The sequence below is a fragment of the Callionymus lyra genome, chromosome 15 (assembly GCF_982586985.1).
Source record: "Callionymus lyra chromosome 15, fCalLyr1.hap1.1, whole genome shotgun sequence".
NCBI lineage: Eukaryota > Metazoa > Chordata > Actinopteri > Syngnathiformes > Callionymidae > Callionymus > Callionymus lyra.
The window spans coordinates 23,988,765-24,014,652 of NC_141832.1; the positions used below are offsets into that span (position 1 = coordinate 23,988,765).

At 39.3% G+C, this 25,888-nt stretch overlaps 1 protein-coding gene across 1 annotated transcript in view; it reads right to left on the reverse strand.

Annotated features, from left to right (window-relative positions):
* grin2aa (glutamate receptor, ionotropic, N-methyl D-aspartate 2A, a) overlaps window positions 1-25,888 on the reverse strand; it is a 115,891-nt gene that overhangs the window by 20,061 nt on the left and 69,942 nt on the right. Inside the window, exons 3-6 of the mRNA XM_087810147.1 lie at window positions 23,793-23,959; window positions 20,928-21,356; window positions 12,126-12,240; window positions 2,401-2,603 (exon numbers count right to left, since the gene is read on the reverse strand). Coding sequence (XP_087666273.1) covers window positions 2,401-2,603; window positions 12,126-12,240; window positions 20,928-21,356; window positions 23,793-23,959 — 914 coding nt within the window. The remainder of the gene's footprint in view (window positions 1-2,400; window positions 2,604-12,125; window positions 12,241-20,927; window positions 21,357-23,792; window positions 23,960-25,888) is intronic.

The window sequence follows — 25,888 nt, forward strand, 5'->3', positions numbered from 1 at the left end:
GTAATTTGTCTTGCAAAGTGTCTCAACATTTTTAAGAGACTGTAAATCCTCATTAGCAACCTTTAAAAACAGCTCCTCCTCCTCCTCCTCCTCTCCTACCATAACTTTGTCTCATTACAGTTTAAGGCAACGTTATATCCTTGAGCTTCCCACCATCTGTGTAAATGAATTTGAGAGCAGAAGAGTTAAGACACTCCTGCACCACACACACACGGACACACACGTCAATTCAGCGCCACCTGGGATTCCTAATTTCCCTTTCAGATGTGTGATAATTAGGACGGGATAACCTCGTCCTTTATCTTAGCAGCACGTCAACACAAACTTGATGGAGAAGGACACAACAGTTGCTTCTCGAGCTGCACTTCGCAGTTTAGCCGCTCCAGTGCAAACTACACTCACTCTTCAGCATCGATCTGTCAAACAAACCTCATCACGAATGGATCCCCCAACCTTCCCCTCGGTCCCACCACTGAGACAGGAAGTGTTTTTATTGTGTATTAACTTCACACAGGCCCATTACAAGGCGATAATTCTAGTCCTAAACGTACAATATTATCGAGAAATGTTTTATAAAAAGGGCAAGATTGTTTTTTATCCACACTCATTTGACTCTTAGTCCTCTGAGCGTCAGAAGTTGACTTGTTTTAATATAAATGCTCAATTGTTTTTTCAGTAAGATTAGAACTTAGTATAAGTTAGCTAGGTTGGTACTCCTATACAACCACATTTTCTGAACTAAAATAATTTTTGCACCTTTGTTTTAACTAAACTTTAAAGCTACATATCCAATTATAAATCTGGATTTTCTTTCTTTCTTAATAGGATTTAAAATTAAATTGTATAAAGTTACCTTTGTTTCTTCAGATTTATTATGTTTTATATAATAAAAAACTTGAAAAAGTAAAGAGTCAAATAATACAGTATTATATAGTATATACAATATTATAATAATTTGAAAAAAAAATTGTATGACATTGATCTTCAAATAATCTCCTATGTTTCAATTTTTCAAAACTTTAGTTTGAGTTGAATGTTTATCATTTAATTTAAAATGTTATTATAAAATGTATTTCCTCATTTATACTTTGGAGGGACAACATCAAATAAACATGGACATGTATTAAAAATGGGATATTACGAATCATCAGTGAACTTTATCATATAGCAGGAAGTGGAATATCAATTGAAAGTTTGTTTAACTGTTGACCCAGAGACAACACAAGCGATACAAAAAACACATTTGTTTTCGGACTTTCAGGTCACCATGACCCAGAGCTAACACAAGGGTTACATTCTCTTGTTTTGACAAACGTTGCACTCATATAAGAATCCTGGACGAACAAGACTCAAATTAAAGGACATGAATTAGGAATAAAGAAGAACAGAGAAGACTCAATCCAAGAGAAGCGAGTGCGAGCCAATAAAAAAACTGCTGCGTCGTGAGTTTATTCTTGCACTCGGAGGAGGGATGAATCAGGGAAGAGTGGGATTTGTGGCGATAACATTTGCAAGTCAACTTGCTGGCAGGATCCTCTCACAGTGACTATGATAAAGCAGCTTATAGGCCAAAATGTTAATAGCAGCATTTATGAAAACGTTGTTCCCATCAGGGCACGACACTGGGGAGAATGTAAGCGCTGTTTGTAGACCAGTGGAGATATAGAACCACTGTAGAGGCCTGAGGGGTCTCTGGAGAGCACTGTGTGTTTGAGTTGGTCTCAGCCTGGATGAGTAAACTTGTGGTTCTTTCTACATGCATGGATAGACCGAGCCTCGCTCCTTCCCTTCGTCCTTCCCCACATCCTCTCAAATGGACACTGGGATGCATGAGCTGGAATCGCTCTGCAGGATGGTGGAAGACGCTTCGATGGCCTAGTTGTGTGCGTCCTTTCGCCCATGCAACGAGTGTGTGTTTTCATTTTTCCTTGGAGACGCTTCATCCTACCACGCAGTGAACTTTTGACTGGAGTCTTGTCTAATCAGCTGCCTGCACAGAAGACTTCTTGGAGCCACTTTATGAAGAGAAGAGCTTCACTTGTTTCTCCGTTACTAGTCAGCGATTAAAGCAGTTAACAACTCAATAATTCAGACGAAAGGACAGTGAGTTGTAGTTTACACTCGTTTTCATTTCTAATGTAAGAGATTTATAATGAAGGTATTTGGAATTAAACTACTAATTCATTCAAATGAATAATTATTGTCCAGGCATACAGTCTATCCAAGGCTCTGAAAGTTCATGCAGCTTGAGACCCCACAGAACCCTTATCATCAGTTGGATCTAACTATTGTAAAGTGTGGTTCATGGGCCACATTTGGCCCTTATTCCTCAGTGGTGGAACCCTTCACTGATAATGTCCTTTAACATAATCCTGACAAGTTAAGGTGAATGAAACTCACTCTTTAATGTGCTTCCTGCAGGGCACCGAGTTCCTCATGCAGGTTCCGGTGAGCCTCTCCACGTCCTCCACGATTACAAACGGCTTCTCCTCCAAGGTGACGATGGACAGATGGTTGTCGTCCATCTCGGCGTCACCGAAGGAGTTGAAGCGCGGCCACACCGGGTACTTCAGGCTCAGACTGCGGTTCTCCAGTTTGCCCATCTGTGGAGGAAGAATCCGATTGTTAGAGCTCGACTCACCCAGTTGATACACAAAAAAAGTTGCTTTCCATGAGTTAAAGGGGCAGCAAAGGTGAAATAACACACTTGAATTACAGTGAACTGTCAGATTGTTGTCTGGCACGTGGCACTCCTGTGTAACGACAGCATGATTTCACAGTGACAAAGTAAATTATTTAAAACTTTTCTTGACAGGGACGTCACTCCCCCTCCTATAGATGGTCCCCATCCACCAACACGTGTCTCTGTGTGTCATGCAGGCATATGAGTGTGTTTGTGTGTGTGTAATTTACTCATGTTGGTGTCAGTCATGGGATGGGAATGCTGCAGGTTTGTGCTCGACTCTCAATAATTCATGTTAGGAGGCAGCAGAGCTCCTTCTATAGCTCGCTTTAAGAGAGATGTCTGTGGATTCATTTGTTGTGTTCGTTGCATGATAATCACACACATACGCTGAGGTGTGTTTTTGTCGATGCGCGCTCAAGCCTTTCTTCACTTCAGAACCTTGAATAATTACCACAGTAATTATGCTCACATGCTTTAGTTTGGCTGCAACACCCAATGTTCAACTCAGCATTTATGTTGGAATTTTATTCAACTCTTTTCACAAATTTGACCCACAAGCTTCACGTAGGACGACCCAGAGACTTCTCGCCTACTCAGTTTCTGCTGTGAATTGAATAATGATTGTATTTAAGGCATAAAACACTGTGTCATTGATGAATATATTTGGTTTATCTTGTCTCCAACACAAGTGACATCCCTCCAGGTGTGTTTGCTGACATTAACCTGCCGCTGAACCTTAAAGGAAAATGCTTCACATGCAAATCTAAGAGCTCCAGGAACAGAATGGAAGCTTATTAGAACGACGCTAATCTTTCACCTCTCTCACCCGAGCAGCCACAGGACGGAGGTTGTTACACACGCGTACACGAGTTCCTGGCAAAGTCATTAACCAGCAAAGAAAGTAGAAATTTGCATTTTAATTGTTTTGATACGAGTGGTTTTCCCGGGTCAGGGATTAAGAACTGCACCAAAGTCATCACCTGATGTGTGTGTGTGTGAGTGTGTGTAGGTGTGTTGAGGATGGTTTTTGTGCGTCACCTTCACTCTCCAGGGAACGGCCACATTTGTCTATCTGTCTTGGAACAGCTGTTTTGCATTTCACACTCGACTGAGTGAGAATATGTTGAGCGGTCGCCAGTTTATGAAAAATATGATTACTAAGGTAAAAAGGAAATCTTCTTTTAATGTACAGCGCCTGACGACTCCTGGTATGGAACAGATACATATTTAACATTAGCTCTTACATTTATTCATTTAACTGGTTGTTGATTTGCAACACAATTTTTTTATGTTGGGGCAAAACAAAGTTTTCTGCTTTTCTTTTTTAACTCCGACTGTGTGATCTGAGGGTGAATCCTCAAATATCGACGTGATATTGGGGTTTTAAGCGCTATGTCAAAGTTGCCATATACTAAGTAAAGGCAGCCAACAGAGTGAGACAACAGATGAAACTCAACATGAATACATTTTTTCTTCAGTTTCGGTGGAAAGGGTTGTTGACTGAAGATACTGTAGATACACTAGATCAGATCTCCACAAGCTTTTGCACCACAAATCAGTTTGATGATGTTATTATTTGATAAAAAGAGGGAAATAATTAAGTATGATCTGAAAAAGACAAATGTTACGTGCGAGGAAAGTACATCTCACCATAACACTGGGCACGTTTCTCCAAAACCAGATAACCAGTCCCATATAGATAGTTATTGGGTTACTCTTCTTTTGCTTGTTTAGCAGCTTATTTTAAAAACTTGACCAGAACAAATAATTGTACTGTTAAGTCAAACTCGTATGGAATAATCTTTTTACACACCTTTTTGACAGTTATAATCAATACAACATAAATGATATATCTTTTTTTTCCAGTGGTAGAGAACTTCTCAATAGATGTCCATACAAATTAAAATGTAGTAAAAATAGCATCTTATTTACGATTGATCCAAGAGTTGATCCAAGCAATCGTCCTACAGAGAACGTTTCTTAATTAGAATTGTATAGAGCTCTTTTTGTGTCTTATTCATATTTGCTGAAAACAAGTTAAAGTGTAGAGATGTGTGCAGAATACATTTAATTTTCAATCAGTAAAAATATCAATTATTTTTAGACTTTCAATCAGGTTGCTTTTATTACTTTAAATAAAGGTTGTCTTTCATAATCACAAAAAAAAAAAATCCCTGGAAATACCTGTCACCTGCACTGCACTGCAATTTAATTCCACTTTTATTATATGTAATAAATCTTTTAAAAGATTCCCAGAAAATGCCACTTACCCGTGTTGTTTGTTTCTTGAATATTAAGTATGCATCCCGATCTTTCATCTGAGCGCACTTGTCAATACCGCCTGTCAAAATCTGTTAAAGTCCACCGGCTGCTCCAAACGTTTAACTTGTCATTTTTGCTCAAGTGGAAAAGCCGGTGAGAATCCATATCGATGATTTTCTTGGTTTGGTTTTGATGAATGACAAGTTAAGTTGAGTTTCAATTTATTTTAAATAAAAATTGACCTAATGTGTTAAGTCAAGTTAACTAGAACTAGCTGTTAATTACATCTTGAAGTTTCTCATGCCAATATTTTGATTAACTAATGGTCCGGAAATATCGGTGCCCTACGGATATTTATTGAGAGCGGTTGTTGACATGCACACTATCATTTTAGCAGCATAGTGTGTAAACAGGAACTGAGGGAACAACTTCTTTTAATGTGCACTGAGAGCAAAGCCTTTGGAGGATGTTTAGAACGAAATTGTCTAGGTTACATACCTTGTGATTAGTTAAAAATGTTTAATCTTGAAAAAAATAATGTATAGATTATTGCTTTATAAAGAAGAAGAATTATTTTCATATAGCCTTTATAGTGCTCCACAGCGCCGTCTAGTGGGGCACGTGACCACCTGCCCCTAATTTAGAAACACCACTGGAAGTTTTTAGTGGTGGGTCTAAAAATACCAACACATGTTCAACACTAATATGTGTTTTCAGTCAATGAAAAAAAAAAAGTATGTATTTGCTTTTCAAGGATCGTCGTTTGTATAATTCCTCCGGAGACATGTTTATTTTTCTTATCTTGTGAAGAAGCAGCAATAATTATAAGACAGATCCAAGCAGAGTGCAGTAATGATCCACACATCTCACACATCTTTGAAAGAAAGGGCAGACTTCGTGCTCTTCATTATGATGGAGGGAGCAGCTTCAGTGCGGATTCCTGCTCCTGCGAGGATCTCATTAGACTGTTGCGTCAACAGAAACCTGTGTTCAACATCACTCCTCAAAAAACCTGGCAAAGGGACCCATCCCCAAATCTTTTCATCCCGCTCGTCATCGAAATCGGCAATCGAGCGGCGACTCTCATTGGATGAATCGATACTCACTGGAGAGAGAGAGGGACAGAAAGAAAGAGAGAGAGAGAGAAAGGAGAGAGAGAAAGGGAGAGCTGACGTCAGCTTGTGATATTCTTTCTCTCCGCCTGCTCTCGCCTCTCGCCTCTCATTAAAGAAAGAGGTTATAAATTAATGTCTTCACAGCAGCGAGGGTTCTCTTCATCCGCCAGCCAGGCGGCACATCTCCGAATCTATGCCCGGAGAAAGAGAAGACACGAGGCAGACGCGGTCCGGAGGGATGGCAGAGTGGAGCGACAGTCACGCCGGGGGGACGCGGTGATGATGAAGATTAGCGGCTTCAATTCGCATGGCTGTTGCTGCGTCATCAGCCAACGACTGATTTCACAATCCAATGAGATGCCACTTCCTATTAGAATCTTATTATTTCATAACTCAGGGTGTTCAAGTAAAAGTCTCTAAGAACTCTTCTTCAGCTCATTCAGAAATCTGAAGCTCGTGTCCTGACCAAGAACAAGAGGCGTGAAGACATTTCTTCTGTTCTACAAAGTTTAACATGGTCTAACACCAACATACAACACAGATCTAATCCAAACTTATCAACCTTCTAGGATGATACGTTCCTTAAACTTAGATTTATTAGTTAGACCACAAATCTCTAAATGTAGATTTGGAGCCAGGGTCCTCAGTTTTCAAGCTCCTTTGCTGTGGAACCAAATACCGTCTTCAGTCTGGAGGGCAGACAACTCCTCTATCCTCTATGTTTAAGAGTAATCTTTAAACTCTCCCCTTTGATAAAGACTATATTTAAGTCTGATGACCTCTTCGTCACCATCTCCCCTTAGGCTCCAGTTCTTCACCTCCTTTCACAGCACTTCCAGAGCTGCTGCTGGACCCAGGATCTCCTACACAACAATGTCAAATGATCCAGTTTCCTCTCCAACTGTCTTTAAGATATTCCCACTGGTGACTGGGTCTGGTTCTGCTCGACCTGTGGCTGCCTGTTAAAAGGGAAGTTTTTCCTGGCCACATTGGTTCATTGTGATTGGCTATGTTTTCCTTTCTCTTATAAAGCTTTACTCAAACGGTACAGTGTCTAGAGATAACTGTTGAAACTTCAAATCATATTGAATTGAATTGAGATTACCCAAAAAAAGATCATCATCTGGGAGAGTCTCAGAGTAGAGCTGCTGCTGCTATTGAAGCTATTTGAGTCTGGTCTTGTCAGGATGTGTAGTGAGGTGTTCTGGGCATCTTGGGGGGAAGTCTGGAGGCAGACCCTGGAGAGAATGTTGTTGTATAAAATAGATTGATGCTTTTTAAGGAACTTGAATTTGATCAAGCATTGTGTTTATTTCATGGTCAAGGTGACCCGAAGGCTGAAAAAAAAAGGGTTTGTGGTATCCCTTGTGTTGCCTCTGGGTCAAAGTTCATCTTTGACCCATAGACAAAAATGGGTTAAAAAAATGCTTTTTTATTTTAGCTATTACTGTTGCAGTACATTATGGGAATTTCAGTGCAAATAGTGCTCTTTATCGGTGTAATAATATCAGATAATATTTGATATCTCATTACATTATAGGTGATATACATTAATGAATAAATCGGAAAGAAATATGCTTGAAGGAGAACAAAAAAGATAAATAGTAAAATAAAAGAAACAGATTTAATGAAAAAGTTTGTTTCAATATTTGATTGCAGACTGTTTTTAAAAAGTCTTGATAAATGTTCTCCTTGGTGGAGATACTAGCTGTCTCAGTGCTTTTGATGTGTTCAGTCTCGACATCCTCAATTCAAGGCATTGGAAGGTAAAATAAATTCAATCTCTTATCCTTGATAACATTCACAGAGATATACTTGAGCCAATAAGAATTTATTTTTGACATTTTTATAATTTTGATCATAATACGGATGTTTATTCCTCTCAAATCCCTAAACTTTTGCAGACATAAATTGTAAACCTCTTCTCAAAAGTTCCTTCACGGTCATGTGCAGTCGAGCGACGCTCAGCCGGACAGGTGAGGGGAGAAGATATAAGGACAGAGAACAAGGGTCGTAGGTTTTACAACCAGCACCTTCTCGGTGCCACTGGAAGAGTTATCGCTCTGGCGAGTTGCATTATGGGAGAGTGAGTTCCTAATAGCGTGGATAAAACCACTCAGTCATAAAACAGTATCTGTCATTCCTGTCAGACGAAATCACGTCAGGAAAATGGATTTAGCTTGAGTTCTCTCACTCCTTCGTCCACTGTACGTGTGTGCACGCATGAAGACACACATGCACAACCACACGAACGAGGGAATCCAACCTTCTATTCAGATGTAACAACATGTTATGGAAGTTTTATTGCAATGCAGAAAAGTGGCCTGGTTCAGAGTCATGTGGCTGTTCCTCGTCATGTGTGATTCTTCCAACGTAAACCTCAAACCGTTGGAAATAATTATTTTGCAAAGTGACTTTTCAGCTGCTTTAAAAGACTTTTTATCCACAGAATCCAGATTTAGATGCAATTTTACACTTTAAATGACACACAAACTTCTTTTTATTATTTCACAAATGAAATTTTCTACTCTGATTTATCTTAAAAGCTTCAAATTAAGAGACTGGTTAGCTTCGTCCTCAGTGCTCTTTAAAGACACGTCGGATGATAATTTGATTTCAAAGCTCCAGAATTCAAGTGTCTTATTCCGGAAACATTAGACAACAATTATCTCTTTCCCGGGTCACTAAGGGATGACTTTTAATATGGAAAATGAGAATGTGAAGGAGATAGGTCGCGACTGCAGATGGTCACAAGCCATGAAAAGATTTTGTCATAAGATGACAAATACATTTTAATTGAATGTGCCTTTCGTTCAGGTACATTAATACAGCACAAATAAAAACAACAAAGTCATTAATAAGTAACAATGAAAAGTGGATAAATTGGAAGAAACGGTGGAGAAAATTACATTCAAGAGGCATAAAGAGTGTATGCACTGTTGATGATCACAATTCCCCCACAGCAAGAATATTTATTATAAGACGAACTTGAAGGTAGAACTAATGCAGAGGATTTGTCGATGCAACTGTGATCACGTGATCTTCACTGTGTTGCTGCTGTGTCATTGATACCCTTATCTCAGGGTCAACTTGACCGGAAGTCCTGGAAACAAATATGTCTGTGGTATCCCTTGTGAAAGGGTTAACACTGTGACATCACAGTCAGCAAAGGGTTTGGCAAATGAGGCCGAAGGGAAAATGCTTGTTTATTTATTTTCCATTTTTTGTAGACTTTAAAACCCAAACTAATATGAATAAACCAACCAATTTAAATTTAAAAAAGGAAACCGGAAGAGAACTTCTTAACTTGTACATGTAGCACAGTTATTAATGTGCTTCACCCTGAGATGAAGATGTGCTTCCTAACACAGCCTGAGACTGACTGACCCCCATTCATACAATATATTAATGAACTAATAAACTACTTTCTTATCACAATTGACCAATATAAATAAAAAATAGATAAACAACAGGTCATATCGCACAAAATGTTATTTAGAAACCTCACTCATAAAACACCCCACTTAACTTGCTTCACTTGACGAACCAGGATGTGTGGCGTGTGACTGATGCTGAGTTATTGATTCATGTTTATCAAAATCACAAGAAGACACACCATGGTGTTGGTGTTTCTTTCTGTGATTTTGACAGGGATGTTGACAGGGTTTACTTCATGACAGGGATTACTTCATGACACTTTACTTACAGCTGGCTCCACCTGTTTTTTGCTAAACCTCTAAAGGCTGCTGCACTTGCCAAAGAGGGAAATCTTGACCATGTCAAATACCACGTACAATCAAATTAACATTTTCGTTTTTGTTTAAACACAGTGAGATATAAACTACAAACTTTGTAGAACTTAAAAAACCTATGGATAGCTGTGAGAATAATAATATTGACAACATATTTTCTCTACATCTTTATACATTTTTTTGAGGTTGTCTATTTAGCAAATTTCAGGGAAAAATATTAAACAATTCATTGAAACAAAGCCATCAGTGAGAATCAATTCAGAATTGATTTGGGCACGATGAGTAACAGAGGTAAAGATGACGCTGAAATCGATCTTGCTTCATTTTCACTTCTTCATGACCATCTTTTTCTCATTTGTCTCTATCTCATCCCATCTGTCTCTCATGGCACATCGGCCCCTGCCTCGTGTGCCTTCAGGGGACACGTTAGTATTTTTAGTACAAATCCAGACTTCTTTGCACATCTCCTGGATTTCTAGCTGTTCATCACAAAGCTGAGTGTCTCTGTGTGCACGGTGAGAGAGTGGCTTCCAATTAGGCTTCATCCGACACCTTCACTCGCTCACACTGTGCAACAGTTTGTGAAATGATTAATATTTACTAGATAATTATATTCTTTAATACAAACAATGTATTTTTTAAATGGTTTAATGTCAAGCCTTGAGTATAAAGCTTAACAAAACACATGGTTTAAATCCTTTTATTTCTCAGTTGTTGTAGCATTTTAAATTAAACTTGATTGTGTTGCTACCAGTTAGCTTGATCTATGAAATCAGAAAAAATCAAGAAGTAAAATAGAAAACTCTGGTTTGAGACAAAAACACTGACCAACATGTGACTGCATGTGGGACGTGGACGGCATCAAAAGCCATCCGCTCAGCAAGTCTCTTAAACACTCTGTGTAGATCAACAGTGAAGATGGTTGGACCGGCGCTCACATATGAAAGTCGCGGACCTTTGACACTTCAATCTCAAAGGTTATGGGTTTTGATTAACTGTGGTTTGAGGAGCTATCACAGACCACAAAAGCAATCATGGCTATAAACAGACAAAGAGCACTGATACTTTGGCCTGAGAAAGTGGTGTGAAGGGAAGGAGAAAATAAAACCTTAAAAATCCAAGTAGTAAGAGAAAGTGACTTTAATGGCGAACACAGCCATCCATCCTTCTTTATCTGAATCCCTCCACCTTCATTTCCGTTCTTCTCCTACACCTTTCCTCTCGACCGTACCCACTCAGAACTATGAGCTATTGGGACATTACGTTTGCGGCATTTAAGTCGTCCAGAAGCAACCTGATGTGAGTATCAAGACACATGGCTGCCATTTAAAGTCCATTATAAACACGGGAACACAGATTATTCAAGGCATTCTGCACATGAACTAGCTCAGGAAAAGTTTGAATAGAAGATGATTCAAGTGTACTCTGACTCGTCCATCCAGATAGATTACTTGGGTGAAATACAGTTGACCTTGGATTTAGATCCAAGCGTGTCGAACAGATCAGGTCTAAGCAATTTGCTGGCTCTAATGAATTATTCTCCATTAAGGACCAACATTAAATTGATAACAATAAGTGTAGATTGCCAGATGGGTTGGTGTGTCATGAGAACTTGATCAATGATAAATTAATGCCTTACATCTGTTTCTTTCCCGTGAATTGAGATAGGACCCAATTTACAGTGAGTAGGTCGCATTATTTATTGTATAATCACCGCACAGAGACAGCCCACTGTAAACACGTATGTTGATGATGTGATGAACTATTGTTACTTTTATTATGCTTGGATGGTGTTTAATAAACGGATGACCTTCTGTGATCGAGAACTGTGACCTCCTGCTGAATCTCTGGCCAAATCCTCTCACGAAAAAAGTAGGAAAATGTTGTGGATTGCAAAACAACTACACAACAGTTGTCTGTAAACGTGTGTTTACACCTTATGAGACTTGATGTTCTCATCTCAAGTGAGTGGTGCATCGATATTTAACGTAGTCTGCTGTTGACTAGAGGTATGTCATGGCCATTAGATATCTTAAAACACTATATTTGTGTTGATTCTTCTATAAGTCATTGTAAACGTTGGCTCTTTTTGATGACACACAGCAAATTTCCAAAGAGTTTTCTTCTTGAAAGAATAATGTGGCCTGAAACGTGTCAAAAGAAACCCATAGAAGACTTTGATGCCACATTCCCATCTCTCCACCATCTGCTAAACTTTTAAATCTTTCTCTTTTGACTTATATATGTCGTTTAGTGGGAATCCACGTGAAAGTTAAACTTGGAACTGTTACCACACTTGTCTCTCCTTACCTTCTCCCACTCTCTTTCTTTGTTGAGCACGATCACCACCAGTTTAGGAAACTCTTGGTAGCCATCTTCCGTGAAGGACAAGTCTCTGCCTTCCCACGTCACGTTCATCATGTATCTGAAATAAAAAGAAGACAATGAAAGAAGGAACAAAGCAACGCAATCATTCTGTACGAAAGTCATGTTTAAATCTGGGCTTCATGACCTAGATTATTTTGACGCCCATCACTCAGAGATGAAAGTGTGAATCTCTTGAATTGATATGAAGAGGTGGTGATGATATGTGAAGACCAGGTTATACATCTCACAGGAAGAGAGACGAGGATTTGGGCCGCTCCAGAATGGACCGCACACACTTTATTAAGTGACCCAAATGGCAGGTCACATTAGCAGAGATGGAAGGCTTTAGGGAGATATTCTTGGGTCCACACAGCCACCACATTTATCACGGCTGTCCAGGCCCTCTCGGTCACTCCTATCAGGTGAATCACTTTTTCATTCTCCGCCCGCCGCCATGCTGCCGCCTCCCGAGTCAGGTGCCACACATGGGAACCCAGAGGGCCAGGACTGATAGCACACTTGTCTGTTGGTTTTAATGATTAATGTTCTTTTTTTCTGTGGTGGTAAAAATAGTTACTTGAATATCTCTAATTAATAACTAACCCTTTTTTTAATTGCAAAACAGCGACTCGTATGTGAGATATAGTGCTGAACATATCTACTTTAAAGAGCTTACCTCTCTTATAATAGAGAAGGCAGGAGAAACTGAGTCACCTAGGCACTCGAAGTTGAGATTCTTGTAAAGCTAAGCAAGTTGGGAGGAGCCCTTAGGGCACACGAGGTGTTGTTTTATCAATAAAGAGAAAGTGAAAGTAGTAGTTTATTAAGATGGGTTAATATAACTCTTGACATCAATTTCTGCCCCCAGACCATTGATTATATATGATCGTCTGTCATCAAAATAACAACAAAAAAAAACAAAAAAATAAAACAACGTTTTTTCCTTGATTTGTTAAAACTGGTCGATTTCTCAATCCATTAGTCGTTTAATAATATTAAGAAAATGTGGAATTGGTGGCGGCCTTTCCTCATCTAGACAGTTATAATAAGATAAAAAAAAAACCATTGCCTCTTCATGGTATGCTTGCTATATTCTATTATTTATCTCGTATTGATTTTCTTGTTGTTGACAACATGGTTATCCTTCCAGTATCTGAACCTGCAACCTTGTATATACGCAGTCCTTATTACTACATCGTGGAATATAGGACAGTGTTGTGTAGCACAGTGATATGTGTGTACCTCTATAGATTTCACCACACACATACACATGATTGCTCCATGCGGAGGCGAAATCAGCCGCAGATAAAAGCATTCAATGGTTTTGTGATTAAAATCAGCCGACCAGCCCGTGAAACAGTATTAGGCCGTTTGATTGGACACAGGATGCAGCTCTGAACCCAATTATGTGCAACTATAGCAGAACACAAGTCAGGTATGTATTTTTTCCATACATATATATAGACATAGACCATTCAAAACAGCACAACTATAGATCTGCAGCAACACAACACACACAATGTCTGCTTCTAAGACTTTTCTTTGTTGCTCATTTCAAAGACGTTTTCTTTTCACCTTGTTAATAAAAGTGGTATCTATAGTCAAGTCTTTCATTTAATTTTAAATGACAAGTTTCATTCGACCTATGCTTGACTTTTGATTACATTGAATCCTATTATCATAAACTCAATAAAGCTTTTATGGATATTTTTAATGCAAAAAAGTCACCCAAATATTAAATTCTCATTTACTACTGTTGTGATTTATAAAAAAGAAATTTCAACAATGATTTTATTTTCTAAATGAAAAGTGATTTTCTTTTTAGTTGTTAGTTTTTAATTATTTTACTGTTTCGTCTTCGTCTACTTCACGATGTCTATGTCACCAATTGTTGTACTCATCTTGCTTAGGAGATGAGTCCAATCTACTACTGGTTACTACTATGTGGACCTATCTCTGACACCATTGTTCAGAGAACAGGCAGTCTTTATTAGGGGATCTGTTTGGCCATATTGCCAGAGATCCCCCCCAACTTGACTCCCAGAAGGACACAAATAAAATGTTTTACTAGATCTGAAAAACACGTTAAAAGTTGGGGCAACTCCCATTCACCTAAAGGATCCTGCCAAGGGTGTAGAGCTAATCCACAGACAAAAACAACTCTACTCTCTTGTAACCAAGGTTCGACTTTCGACTACCGACCCTCCTTTCTAGGAATCCTGAATAGACCTTACCAGGAAAGCTGAGGAGTGTGATCCTCCTATAAATGGAACAAACCCTCCAATCTGATTTCTTAAACAGGTTTACCCCCACCCCAGTCTGCCAATTCAAAGGTACTGCCTGTGTTGTCTATGCAATGTTGAGGCTGTGTGTCATCCATGACAAGCCTATAAAATCTACGGCCTTGAGAATCTCGGGTCGATCTCAACCACCCTAGGGGATTTGCCACCCAGGAGCTTTTAAACCACCCTGGAAACTTCAGGCCCAGAGATAATGGAGCCCTGACCCTGTTTCCTCGTTGAAAGGCATGATGGTGGGAATAGATAGATAGGTAGATAAACCTTATTAATAAGGAGGTTTTTGAAACATTCTAGTCAAGGTCAACAGCCGGCCATCTTCACTATACACACTGTTGACAGGTCATTGCCTCCCTTTTCTGAGACGTCCAATGGTTTTCCAGAACTTTTTCGAAGCTGTAATAAGGTAATTCTCCATGGCCTTACCAATCTCCTCCCACACTATTTGCTTCAGCTACTGTTCCTTCACTGCTTGGGTCCATCATCAGGTTCTAGCATTACTGCAGTGACAGGCACTGACCACCTCTTCACAGCTTTAATTAGCTGCCTTAAAAAAAAATAATTACAATAATTAAAAAAAACCAAAACATTATCACATCAAATTTAAACTTCAGTATATCTATTTTAATTTAAGATGATGCCATGAATCTCAACCGTAAATAATATACACTAACCCAAAAATCCTACAGTTTCTTTACTTTTGTGGTGAATAAATAATGATTTAAGAAAAATGTATTTGTTTGTTTTGACTTTTCATTCTCTTGTTTTGATTCAAAATAAAGTAGAATTATTTAGATAAAAGAACAGATGTACTGCCTGATACTTTTAAAACAAAACAATAAATACACTGTATCTTTAAATGAACATTGTTAATGTTGCTAATGTGTTTTTTTCTTTTTTCTTACTGGCAGCTCAGGAATCCAATAAAAAAAAGTAGTAGAGTGAAACTCTTCAATGAATCTTCAGTCTGGGTCGATTACACTTGTGGTTTGATTTAATTACTTCCTGTGGAGAATAAGAATCCCCGCGACTTCAACTCTCCAGAGCAACATCCAAGTTAGTTGTTAAAACTTAATTGGCTTTTAGAAGCCACCAGGATGTCGTCAATTTCTTCCGGCTGTAAAAATCCATTCATAACTTACCTAAGGTTTAATTTAATTGAACACTTGACCTCAGCTTCTTCTATATTGACAGCCATGGCAGTAAATGTGTGTGTTCAGCTGGAAATAACGGAGCTATCGTGCAGGACAGTGTGTGCTCTCTGGGCCGACGCCCATTAACCAGGTGGACCTGGTAGGATGTTGCTAGGAGACGGACACAGGCGGAAAAAATGACCCTAAACAACCCAGAGTGAGCGAACGTCCCCGCTCACAAAATACAGACAATTACATTGTCCACCTCTCCAGTCCTCCGCCATCATTCTCGCTCCGCTGTTGCAGTGAGATCACATGCCTCCGACTTTCCTCCATTATATCAGTAATCTCTCTATTCATTAGGGGGGCGAGGGCTTCTGATGCACCCACAAGAACTGCCGGCAATGAACAGAGAGATTGGGGGGGAACTATGACGAGAGAAAGGCGAGTAAGCCTTGGAGATAGGATAAAAATATCTTCTGTGTTATTTTTTCTTCTCTTCTTCTTATTTCTGGAGTAAAAAAAAAAGGGGGGTGCAGGGGCGGGGTACTGCGCCAGAGTTAGTCGACAACTTACACACACTGCAGAAAGCAAATTAGAGCGAGCGCCGCATGAGAGCATAAATGCCAACTCCACACACACACACAGACACACACACACACACACACACACACACACCCCCACACACACACACACACAGAGTCCTTGTAGGTTCATCAAGAGAGATGTTTGAAAGCAGCTTGATCAGATTATTTCAAGGGCTGAGGTGGCGTCCAGGAGTGCGAGCTCACTTAAGCGTCCTGGATCTCATTTTGCTTAAACTGAGAGTCTAATGATAGTTTTTGTTGTCTGAGGAGGGAGTTAAAGTGCCATTCAATGTAATTGTGACAAGAAACAGGATACATTTAGATGAAGATACAAGCCATGTTCTAACCAACATGGCACCTGTATCGGAGACTTTGCGGAAAAACAGACAATACAATGTTGCTTAACATTATGGGATGGTAAATGTGTTTAATAGTATACATATGAATAAATGTTAGCAATTAAATTATTCAGATTTTACATTTTCATGTAAATATACATCGTCACTTTCACTAACAACTTAATGAACAATTTAAAGACTTCAAGATAATACTTTATAAGTAAATTGAGACCTCAATATTTTGGTTAAAATGATGATTTACAGATTTTATAATCTAGGTCCTTGAGTTATGGAAACTATTATTCATCACTGTACTGTATAAGAATCATTTGCGACTTTATACTGTATATACATTTCTACACTTGATTCTACATTTATTCAATTAACTGTCAAGTTGTACTTTTACCAACATATACTTTATCACTTTTATTCTTTTATTTTTTTCAACATCAATGGAAAGTGCAGACCTTTAAAATTGAATCGTGTACTGAACAAAAGGACAGAGAACAACAGAACCAGCTGTCAATGTGAGGTGAAATTAACCACCTGTACATCTGTTTCTTTCTGTTAATCTAATGCTTTGTTACAGTGCATTTTTGTCTGATAAAGGCTGGTTAAGATGAATCCATGTGCTCGGTGACAAATGAAACCTGGTCAAAATGAAAAGGAAAATCTTATAAGGCATCCAGGCAAGTTCATGCAGGTATATGTGTCTCTGATAATGTGAAGGTCTTCATGATTCTTGCACCAGGAAATGAAAAGTAGCAATAAAGAGAAGTTTTATTAGTGAGATTGACAAGAAGATGAATAATATAAATGTATGATTTCAGAGATTACGTCTTATAAAGACAACCATTGAATATTATCGTATGTTTGAATCATTTGTATATGACACGATTAATAAGATGAATATACTTTATATTTCACGTCACTGTTCTTTTCACTCGCTCTGCCACATGCAAGGAAAGTTAATAATGTTCACGCTGCCAAAAGAGAAGTGAGGAGGAAAATGACTGAATTTATGACTGCAATTTCTTAATTTAAAACACCAGTAATGATCCATAAACTGTTGGACCAAAATATTATTATAAGGTGAATGCAAATAGAAAATGTGGCTCACTCAGCAAATAATCTATTGTGATGTTTTATTTTCAAATACACCTGGAAAGCTTTAGCAACAATTGTGGGAACAATAAAGTAATTAAATTCAGGTTATTAAATGTATTACTAGTCAACACATTTACTTTGGCGATGGTTTGTTTGTCGGTTGGGTCTTAATAAAGTTTTCAGGTTTGGTCCGAAGTAGACTAATTTAAAAGTGGATTACATTTTGCTGAGATTCTGGAGTTCCATCTAGATATAAAAATGTTTTTAAGATTTTATCTTTCACATGTCTCTGTCTCTTTAAAGCTGATAAAAATTGAATAAAACACAATAGAATTGAATCTTTGAGACTGATAGGAAAACAATTTTTTTTTTAGTTCATCCTTCAGAATAGACTTTGTGAAGACTTGAGGTGATATTTTTTTTATCAGATTTTTTACCAAAAGATTTAAAAAGGCCCTGTGAGTTAAAAAAAAACGTCATCAATTGTAATGAGAATCAAATGATCTAATCCAGACTTTATCACATGACAAAAAATCCAGTCAAATCTAAAGACTCACTCAAATCTCACTTGACTCTGTATCAAGTCATTGATCAGTTGCAAAAGAAAACAACATAATTTGGTTATTAAAAAAAGTAAAAAATTTAATAAAATGTAAGTGTAGTTCACATTGAACATTAATGCATTACTGTTTTTGATCAATATATATTTTTTCATTTGAACATTTTTGATTCCGATTTTTTTTTCGTGCACAAACATAGTTTTCTTATATGGGTGGAAACACACCCAGACTTTTTTTTTTACACACACATAGAAGCATATGGCGAGGTGAACACTTTCTCAGTGCTTTTTTAGTTCCGTATTTGACGATGATCAGAGCTGGATGAGCGCTTCAAAAACTCCAGATGAGACGTGATGGTTGGAAGAAGGTTTAAAGTGGCCTCCTAATATATCTCCAGGGAACGATTCAGCAAATATTTCTTTCTTATCTGGTTCTGAACAAATTCCTATGTATGTGAGTGTTGTGGCCTCATACATCACTTCCAGAGCCTAAAATTACCTGTCAGGACAAACAACTACCACCTTGTCTTGTACTCTCACATCAGCGTGCACGTCCACACACAGTGACACGCAAGTGCACGGGTCTGTTTAAGCCGCACTGTTCACCACAGGAAGGTGAGCTCCGCGTTGTAAATCTGTCATGACAGAACCTTCTCTTCAGGGCCGGTGTTATTGTATCATCTTTCCAACACACATGTGCTCACAGAGACACATACATGTTTCATATTCATACAGAATAAAGGTTGAGGTTTGATTCCTGTCCTGACCACTGCTGGTTTCATCTACTTTTCTCTTTTTTTATGACTTTATCAAACACAGTAAACAAATCTTCACACTTTTATTTGGTACATTTCTGCCCATCTGTCTGATCTACTTCAGAACCACTCCTCCCTGGACATGATGGGCTACATCCACCCTGGCCCGCCGCCCCGACCCGATCTTGACCAATCATGTCCCTCAAGTCCTGGCAGTCCGGCCTGATTGGCTGAGCTCTGTCACCCACAACAATGCCATCTGTGCTACATCATCACCTGGGTAACAACCCGAGGCGGTGGAGCGTGCTGCGGCGGCGAGCAGTCGTCACCTTATCAGCCTGAGCTTGTACGGGCAGATTCGCTGGAAAAGCAAACAATTTTAATCACATTTGGTCGACACTTTTATCTGAATTATCTCTCCCAGCTTCCTCGAATAAAACATTCCCTCGCTTGTTTCTTGTTTTTGTATTGTTCAGGTTGTCGTGAAAGTGTGTCACTGATGCGGAAACCCGAAATGCTGCGCTTCATTCAGATCCTATAACGTGTAATTTTACACTGCATCAGCGAGGTGAGCGCGGAAAATGTGCCAGGCGACGACGAGCCAGACAGAACTGGCAAGACCTGCACCCCCCCTCTACCCCCGGCGGTTGGAGAGTGAACAGAAGAGGCAGATCAGAAACCGAGTGAATGAGAAATGGATGAGAAGAGCAACAGAAGGACTCATCGAGTCGCTCTTCAATTTTGGAGATTTTGTCTTTTTTCCCTCTGACTTTACCAACTGCTTCTCTACTTCTGTTCACCTCTTTCATCGGCCTCCCACGCCTCTTCTTTGCTCTTTCAAACCGAATTGAATCCTTTCATCATCCAGGGACGGCGGAAACTTAAACATGAGAAATTCTGTAATTACTCGCCGACACGCGAGAACAACAGACGAATGAAAGATGATGTTGTGAGAGTTTTATTCAATTCTTAACTCTACTGTGAATGGATTGTCTTAGTTGTTTACTTCCAAGTTTAGGCTCCCCCATATAAGGTCTGGGGTGCCATGTATGTCCCTTTATCAGACTACAGAAGTTTTAGATTTCCGTTGTATTGATTGCAAATATTTCAAAAGTTGAACTGATTTTCTCTTACTTTAAAGGTTAATTCACGCAAAAGTTAAATTTCACGCATTTTGTACCCCCCCCTTATGTCGACTAAGGGTTAATTTCAGTGTCCTTTTTAGAGTTTAACAGCAAAATTTGATTTAATGTAGTGACTGGAGCTCAGTAGTCATCATCTTCGTCCAAAAAAGAATCACTTAAGAAAAAAAAAATCAGTCTTTGACGTCCATTTTGTATTGAAGCTTTGACATAAGGAATTGTTTTGAAAAAAAATTAAATAAGTCTATATTTTAAGTATAAACTAGTTTGTTTGTAGCGGAAGTTATAAGTCTCTCAGTGCCTGCCGTATGTCTTTCCTCAACCAAAAACATTCTGTCAGTGCGCATGCACAAGATTTAGGCTGTAGCCTAGCAACGTCTGCTAAACGTCGAGGCTTTGTTACAAGATGGACGTTACAGATGAGAACAAAGGAAGTATTTGGATGTTTTTAAGTGCGTCTTTTTGGACAAAGATGAAGCTTGCCCAGCATCTAGCTTTGTAACGTTCGCTAAAAAGAAGCTTAAAATATAGACTTGACGTTAAAGACGAGCACCATGGAGGTATTTGGATGTGTCTAAGTGTGTCATTTGGAGGGAAGATAACCCTGAGCTTCAGTTGCTTCATTCAAATTGACTTTTTGCCTATAACTCTAAAAAAGAACAGTTTAGTCGCAAAAATAATCGCAACCCTTGACATGAGGGTGAGTAGATTATGAGTGAAGTTTGAATTTCTGGTGAACTCTCACTTTAACCTGAGTATCTGGAGGAAACTTAAGATAAGGGGCTGATCTGGAAATCTTGCACAGGGAGGAAAATAAAGAGTCTTACTTGTGGAGGGCACTGGGCGGCAGCTTGGACGTCTTCTCAAACGGACCGTAGCAGGATGTCTTGGCTTCGGGAATGTCACCATATTCTTCCAACATGGCGGCGGCTGCTGACGTAATGATACCCAGACCGTCGCGAACCCGAGCTTCTAGCGGGTAGTCCCAGTCGTCATAAGAAACGGATATCATTCCCGACGGGAATTCCTCGGGTGTGATTTCGGGGTTGCCCGTGGTGACGGACGGTACGATCCATATGTATCCGAATCCAGTGAGTCCGAGTGAGCGAGCCTCCTCCAGGATGTACACCGCCTCATCTTTGGAGCAGTAGAGCAGGACCACCGGGGACTGGACCTTCTTGAGCATGATCTGAGATCGACTGTCCTCCTCTACTGCATCCAGAGTGATGATATTCTGCAGGTCCCAGCCCACGAAACTGAAACACAAGGATAAAATAAATTGAGTTTAGTTAACCTTAACTAGTTAATGCTGGAAATGTTGAGCCCACATTCTGTCACTCAACTCGATTGTTGAATCGCTGGGATCTGTTTTTCCTTAATCAACTATACTTACTTTACAGTCTTACTTTAACTGTAAAGTGTCTTGAGATAACTTTGTTATGATAAGACACTTCAAATAAAATTGAATTGAATTGAATTGAATTGAACCTTCAAACATTGACATGTTTTCTGTTTCAGGGGGTGTGTGTCTATGTTGGATTTGTGTTGAGTTCTGTTTCTGTTTCTGTGTCATGACATTGTATGGGTGGTATGTGTATGCTTTTGTGTCTGTGTTACATTGGTGTATGTCTATGTGTGTTTCTGTGTTGGGAGGATATGTGTATGTTTTTGTTTATGTGTGGAATGGTATGTGTATGTTATTGTTTCTTTGTTGGGGTGGTGTGTGTTTGTACTTTTTTTTGTTGTATGTAAGTTTTTATGTTTCTCTGTTTGGCTTGTGTGTGTTTCTGTGTTGTGATGGTATATGTTTGTCTCTTGTTGGAGTGGTGTGTCTCTGTTTGTGTTAATGTGTTGGGATGCTGTGTGTATGTTTTTGTATGTCTGTTGGAGTGATGTGTGTCTGTGTGTGCATGTGTCTTTGGGATGATACATGTATGTGCATACATTAGTTTCTGTGTTGAGATGGTGTGTGTATGTTTTTGTTTTATTGGTGGGTATAGGTGGTTTTGATGTTTTTCTTGTGGTGGTGTTGTGTTGTGTTGTGTTGGGATGGTCTGTGCGTGTGTCCCTGTGTTTGGATGGTGTGAATGTTTTCCAATCTGATAGATGAATATAATCTAAGAGATCATGGATTTACTAGGGTAGAATATCATGAGTCATTCAGATGTAAAACACATTATTTATGAAGGTGAACATTTTCATCTTTGAGCAGATTAAAAAATGTCAAAGACATATTTGTTGAGAGAAAATTCAACAAAAGAATCTTCCAAACCACACACAGCAGTTGTTTACTTCCCCAAACTTTGGTGTTGAATAAGACATTAGCCAATTGTGTGATTTATAATTAAGTGTGCCCTTCAGCACTCTGGTGGCAGCAAAAACGTAGGGGAAAGAGAAACAAACGAGGCTGCGTGTTACACTCGGGATCACACAGGTGGCTGTTTAAATGTGCGGGTTGTTAGCGCACTAAACACACCTGGATCGTCCCGAGGGGGCAGAGGAAATATGCTCTCCTCTGCTCACTGTCAAGCTCTGCCTCGCACGCCACTTCGTGCATGTTCAATCCAACGCTTATCTGCGTCATCAGCAGATATTTAATGACATTTATGAGATAAAATATTGGCTCAGTGACTGTTGCTGGCCGTGGTTCCTGCTGCCCGTGGACCAAGTCAGCCGATGGAGGACGAGGAAAGGTCAGACTCTGGAATGTACACGACGCCCCTCTGTCATGACATCAGTCAGCCATGAAACTGTTTTGGCATTTGGATCTTTGTACAACAACAGCACCTTTCGTGTTGTTTCCTTGACCCCTCAAAATGTGTTTTTTTAAAACCATGGACAATTTCTTCATGTCTGGAAAAAAGTCCTGGCACCAAAGATATTTATTCAAAGTCTTATTTTTAATCTATTATTCTGTTCTTTAAGTGGTATCACCAAGGTAAACCTCAACAACTCATAGCTGTTTATAAATTAAAGGATATTTTAAACGTATTGGTTTACTTATTAGTGTTGGTTCATTATAGTAGTTCTGAGGTGTTGTTTAACATATTTCAATGCACACATAGGAAGTTGATGTACACTAGAACACCATTTTTAATATTGTTTTTAAATTATATTTTACTGTCGTGTTTTAATGTCTCTGTCTTATTTGAAACCTGTAGCACTTTGAGATTTGTTGACCGACTGTAAACTGCAATACAGGCAAAATTGTAGTATAATTATTTTCGTATAGTTATAAATCATTTTCATATACTATTGTCTGGTGTTTGTCTTGCCTTTTTTGTAATTACAAAATCAAAAAATCCCAGATAATATGAAAAATGTCAAATGTCTGAGATTAAAAAAAAAAGAGATGACTTCAAAATGAACTGAAATGTTTGATTTATTCAGAAGCTCACTTTTCTAAATGTTGTTGGAATGTTTACAAGTGAAAAGTTGAATAAAACAAGAGCTTCAGTAAATCTATTGGTTGCGTCGTAGTTGTGCTCAGGGACCTGCTACAAAGTGCAACACAGGTTTTTGTTTACGATAAGAAGCATAATGGCTGTTTCTTTGGATCTGTGCTCTGGTGCGGAATGAAGGCAGAAGAGGGGATGAAGAACAGCACCGACGGGATCTTTTTTACTGCCTCGATGATGCAGGCATTTAGACGAAAGTCTTGTGTGGTGAATACTGAGCAGACATGAACGCACCTGTTGTCCACAGTGGTCTTGAGGATGTTGATGAACTCCTGGTAGCCAGGGAACTTGGACGTGACGATGGAGAAGATGTGCCAGTCATATTCCTCCATGATGTTCAGCATGAGCAGCGCCTCCTGCTGGATGGAGGCACCGAACTGGAAGAATGTCGACTTCACATCCTGAGAAAAAAACAGAAAAGATACTTTGAATGATTGTGTCTCGTTGTCGTCCGTCTTGGACCTGGCAGAGACACTAAAACCAGCGCACGAATGAATAAATGGATGAGAGGAACAATTCTATTAAGCCCAAATTGGATTGGTGCACTAAAGACTGGACTCTTATGGCTCTTCGGAATGTGGCTAACATTCTCTCCTACTCACTCCATTAAACCCGACTCAATCGCCTAATTCAGACGTCTGCAGCGCAGGTGCGTGCAAGAGTTTGAATGAATTTTAAAACCCACATGATGAGAAACCAGAAGAACAAATGTGCTCGTCTGCTGCCTCCAAATGTCAAGGAGTTCACACACGGTTTGTCTTGACACCACTTGTCTTTGGCACCATAATTATGACAGACTAGTGTGTGTCTGTGTGTGTGAATCCACGAGCCGACAGACGGGAACAAACGCACACGGGAGCGACAAGACACAAAGCAAAAGGTTACCGCGATGACAAGAGACAAATGAAGAAAAAGAGATTCTGTTGGGTGTCACTTTGTAAGATCACAGCGCTCTCGCACACACCTCCCATTCACACACCTGCAGCGTCTGTGTAAAGTACAGTTAAAAACAAAACTGTGTTGCTTTAAGTAAGAAAGAGCTACAACATATTTTAGAACAACGTCTCCTTGAAGAATCATCAAATGTTTAAGGTGACACACAAATTCACCATTGTTTACTTTTAATGACTGTTTCAGTCCCTGTGTGTGTGCGAGAGATAGTGTGTGAGTGTGTGTTAATGGGATAGAAAGTGAAGCGACGCTAGAGCATGGTGGGACAGGCGGGAGGTCATGCTACAAGACATGTCAGTCCCCGTCTTCGTCACGGACGGTACTCCCACACTCCACGGAACCCACAGGAGAAGAGCCGGCTGAGCTGATACGAGTCAGCGGATGCATGTACCTTAACAGTGCGGCGGATAAAAGAGTTTCCTCTTTATTTGGCGTTCTAATGATAAGAAGGAGTCTGCAACATAGCTGTCTTCTTATCTTAAAATGATCTTAACTTTGAATTGCTCCGCGATCATGGACGAGGCATCGTGGTGAAGGAGGCGGCTACGGATTATTGAAATATATCTATCAGGATATTTAGTCTTCTTTATATGCAACTGTTCTTCCGAATGTAAACCATTACGACCACTCTAGAAGGGATGTTGGACGGTGGAAAAGGGGGCGACAGGCTACAGAATTAATGTGGTGAATGAGTACTCAAAGCGGGATAGTTCTGACTGGAAATAATGCACAAGGGAGGGACGCTAAAGGAAACCATTGAGAAAACCAAGAGACAAAGAAGGAATAACCACAGTTACGCTCATTTAAAATAAGGGTCCCCAAACCTTTTCCTGTGAGGGCCACATCATTTTTCCCTTCTCTGATGGGGGGCCAGTGTCAGTTTGTAACATAAAAAGTGTGACGATCGCAGGGTTGTCTTAACGTTATGAATTGTTTGATTTATTCCATAAAGCCACACATAACCAAAATAACCCATTCTGTGTTATTCACAATTAAAGGCAGGAAATAAATCTGAGACCCTTTTGATACAGAATATAACAAAAAAAAACATGCTTGATGTTGATTTAGCTAGGTTACAAAATAATTCACCCCTTGAACATGGGTGGTCAGGCACTGTATATGAAAAAAAAAAAATCAAAATGCGTCTGGTATTGTTTAGGGGGCCGGGCCAAATGTGGGGATGGGCCGTATAACTAAACATTTAAATTGTATGTTAATTTTTTTTTTTTTTTTAAGAAGAATAGCTTTAAACAACCTGTATATATAAGGAAGACGAAGGTCACAGTGGCACCCGTCCATGAACTTGTCCCAGTACATGTCCTAGTCCCAGGAGGACTTGGGTGTATTTTATGAACTTTATTTAATTTAAAAATGTTTTA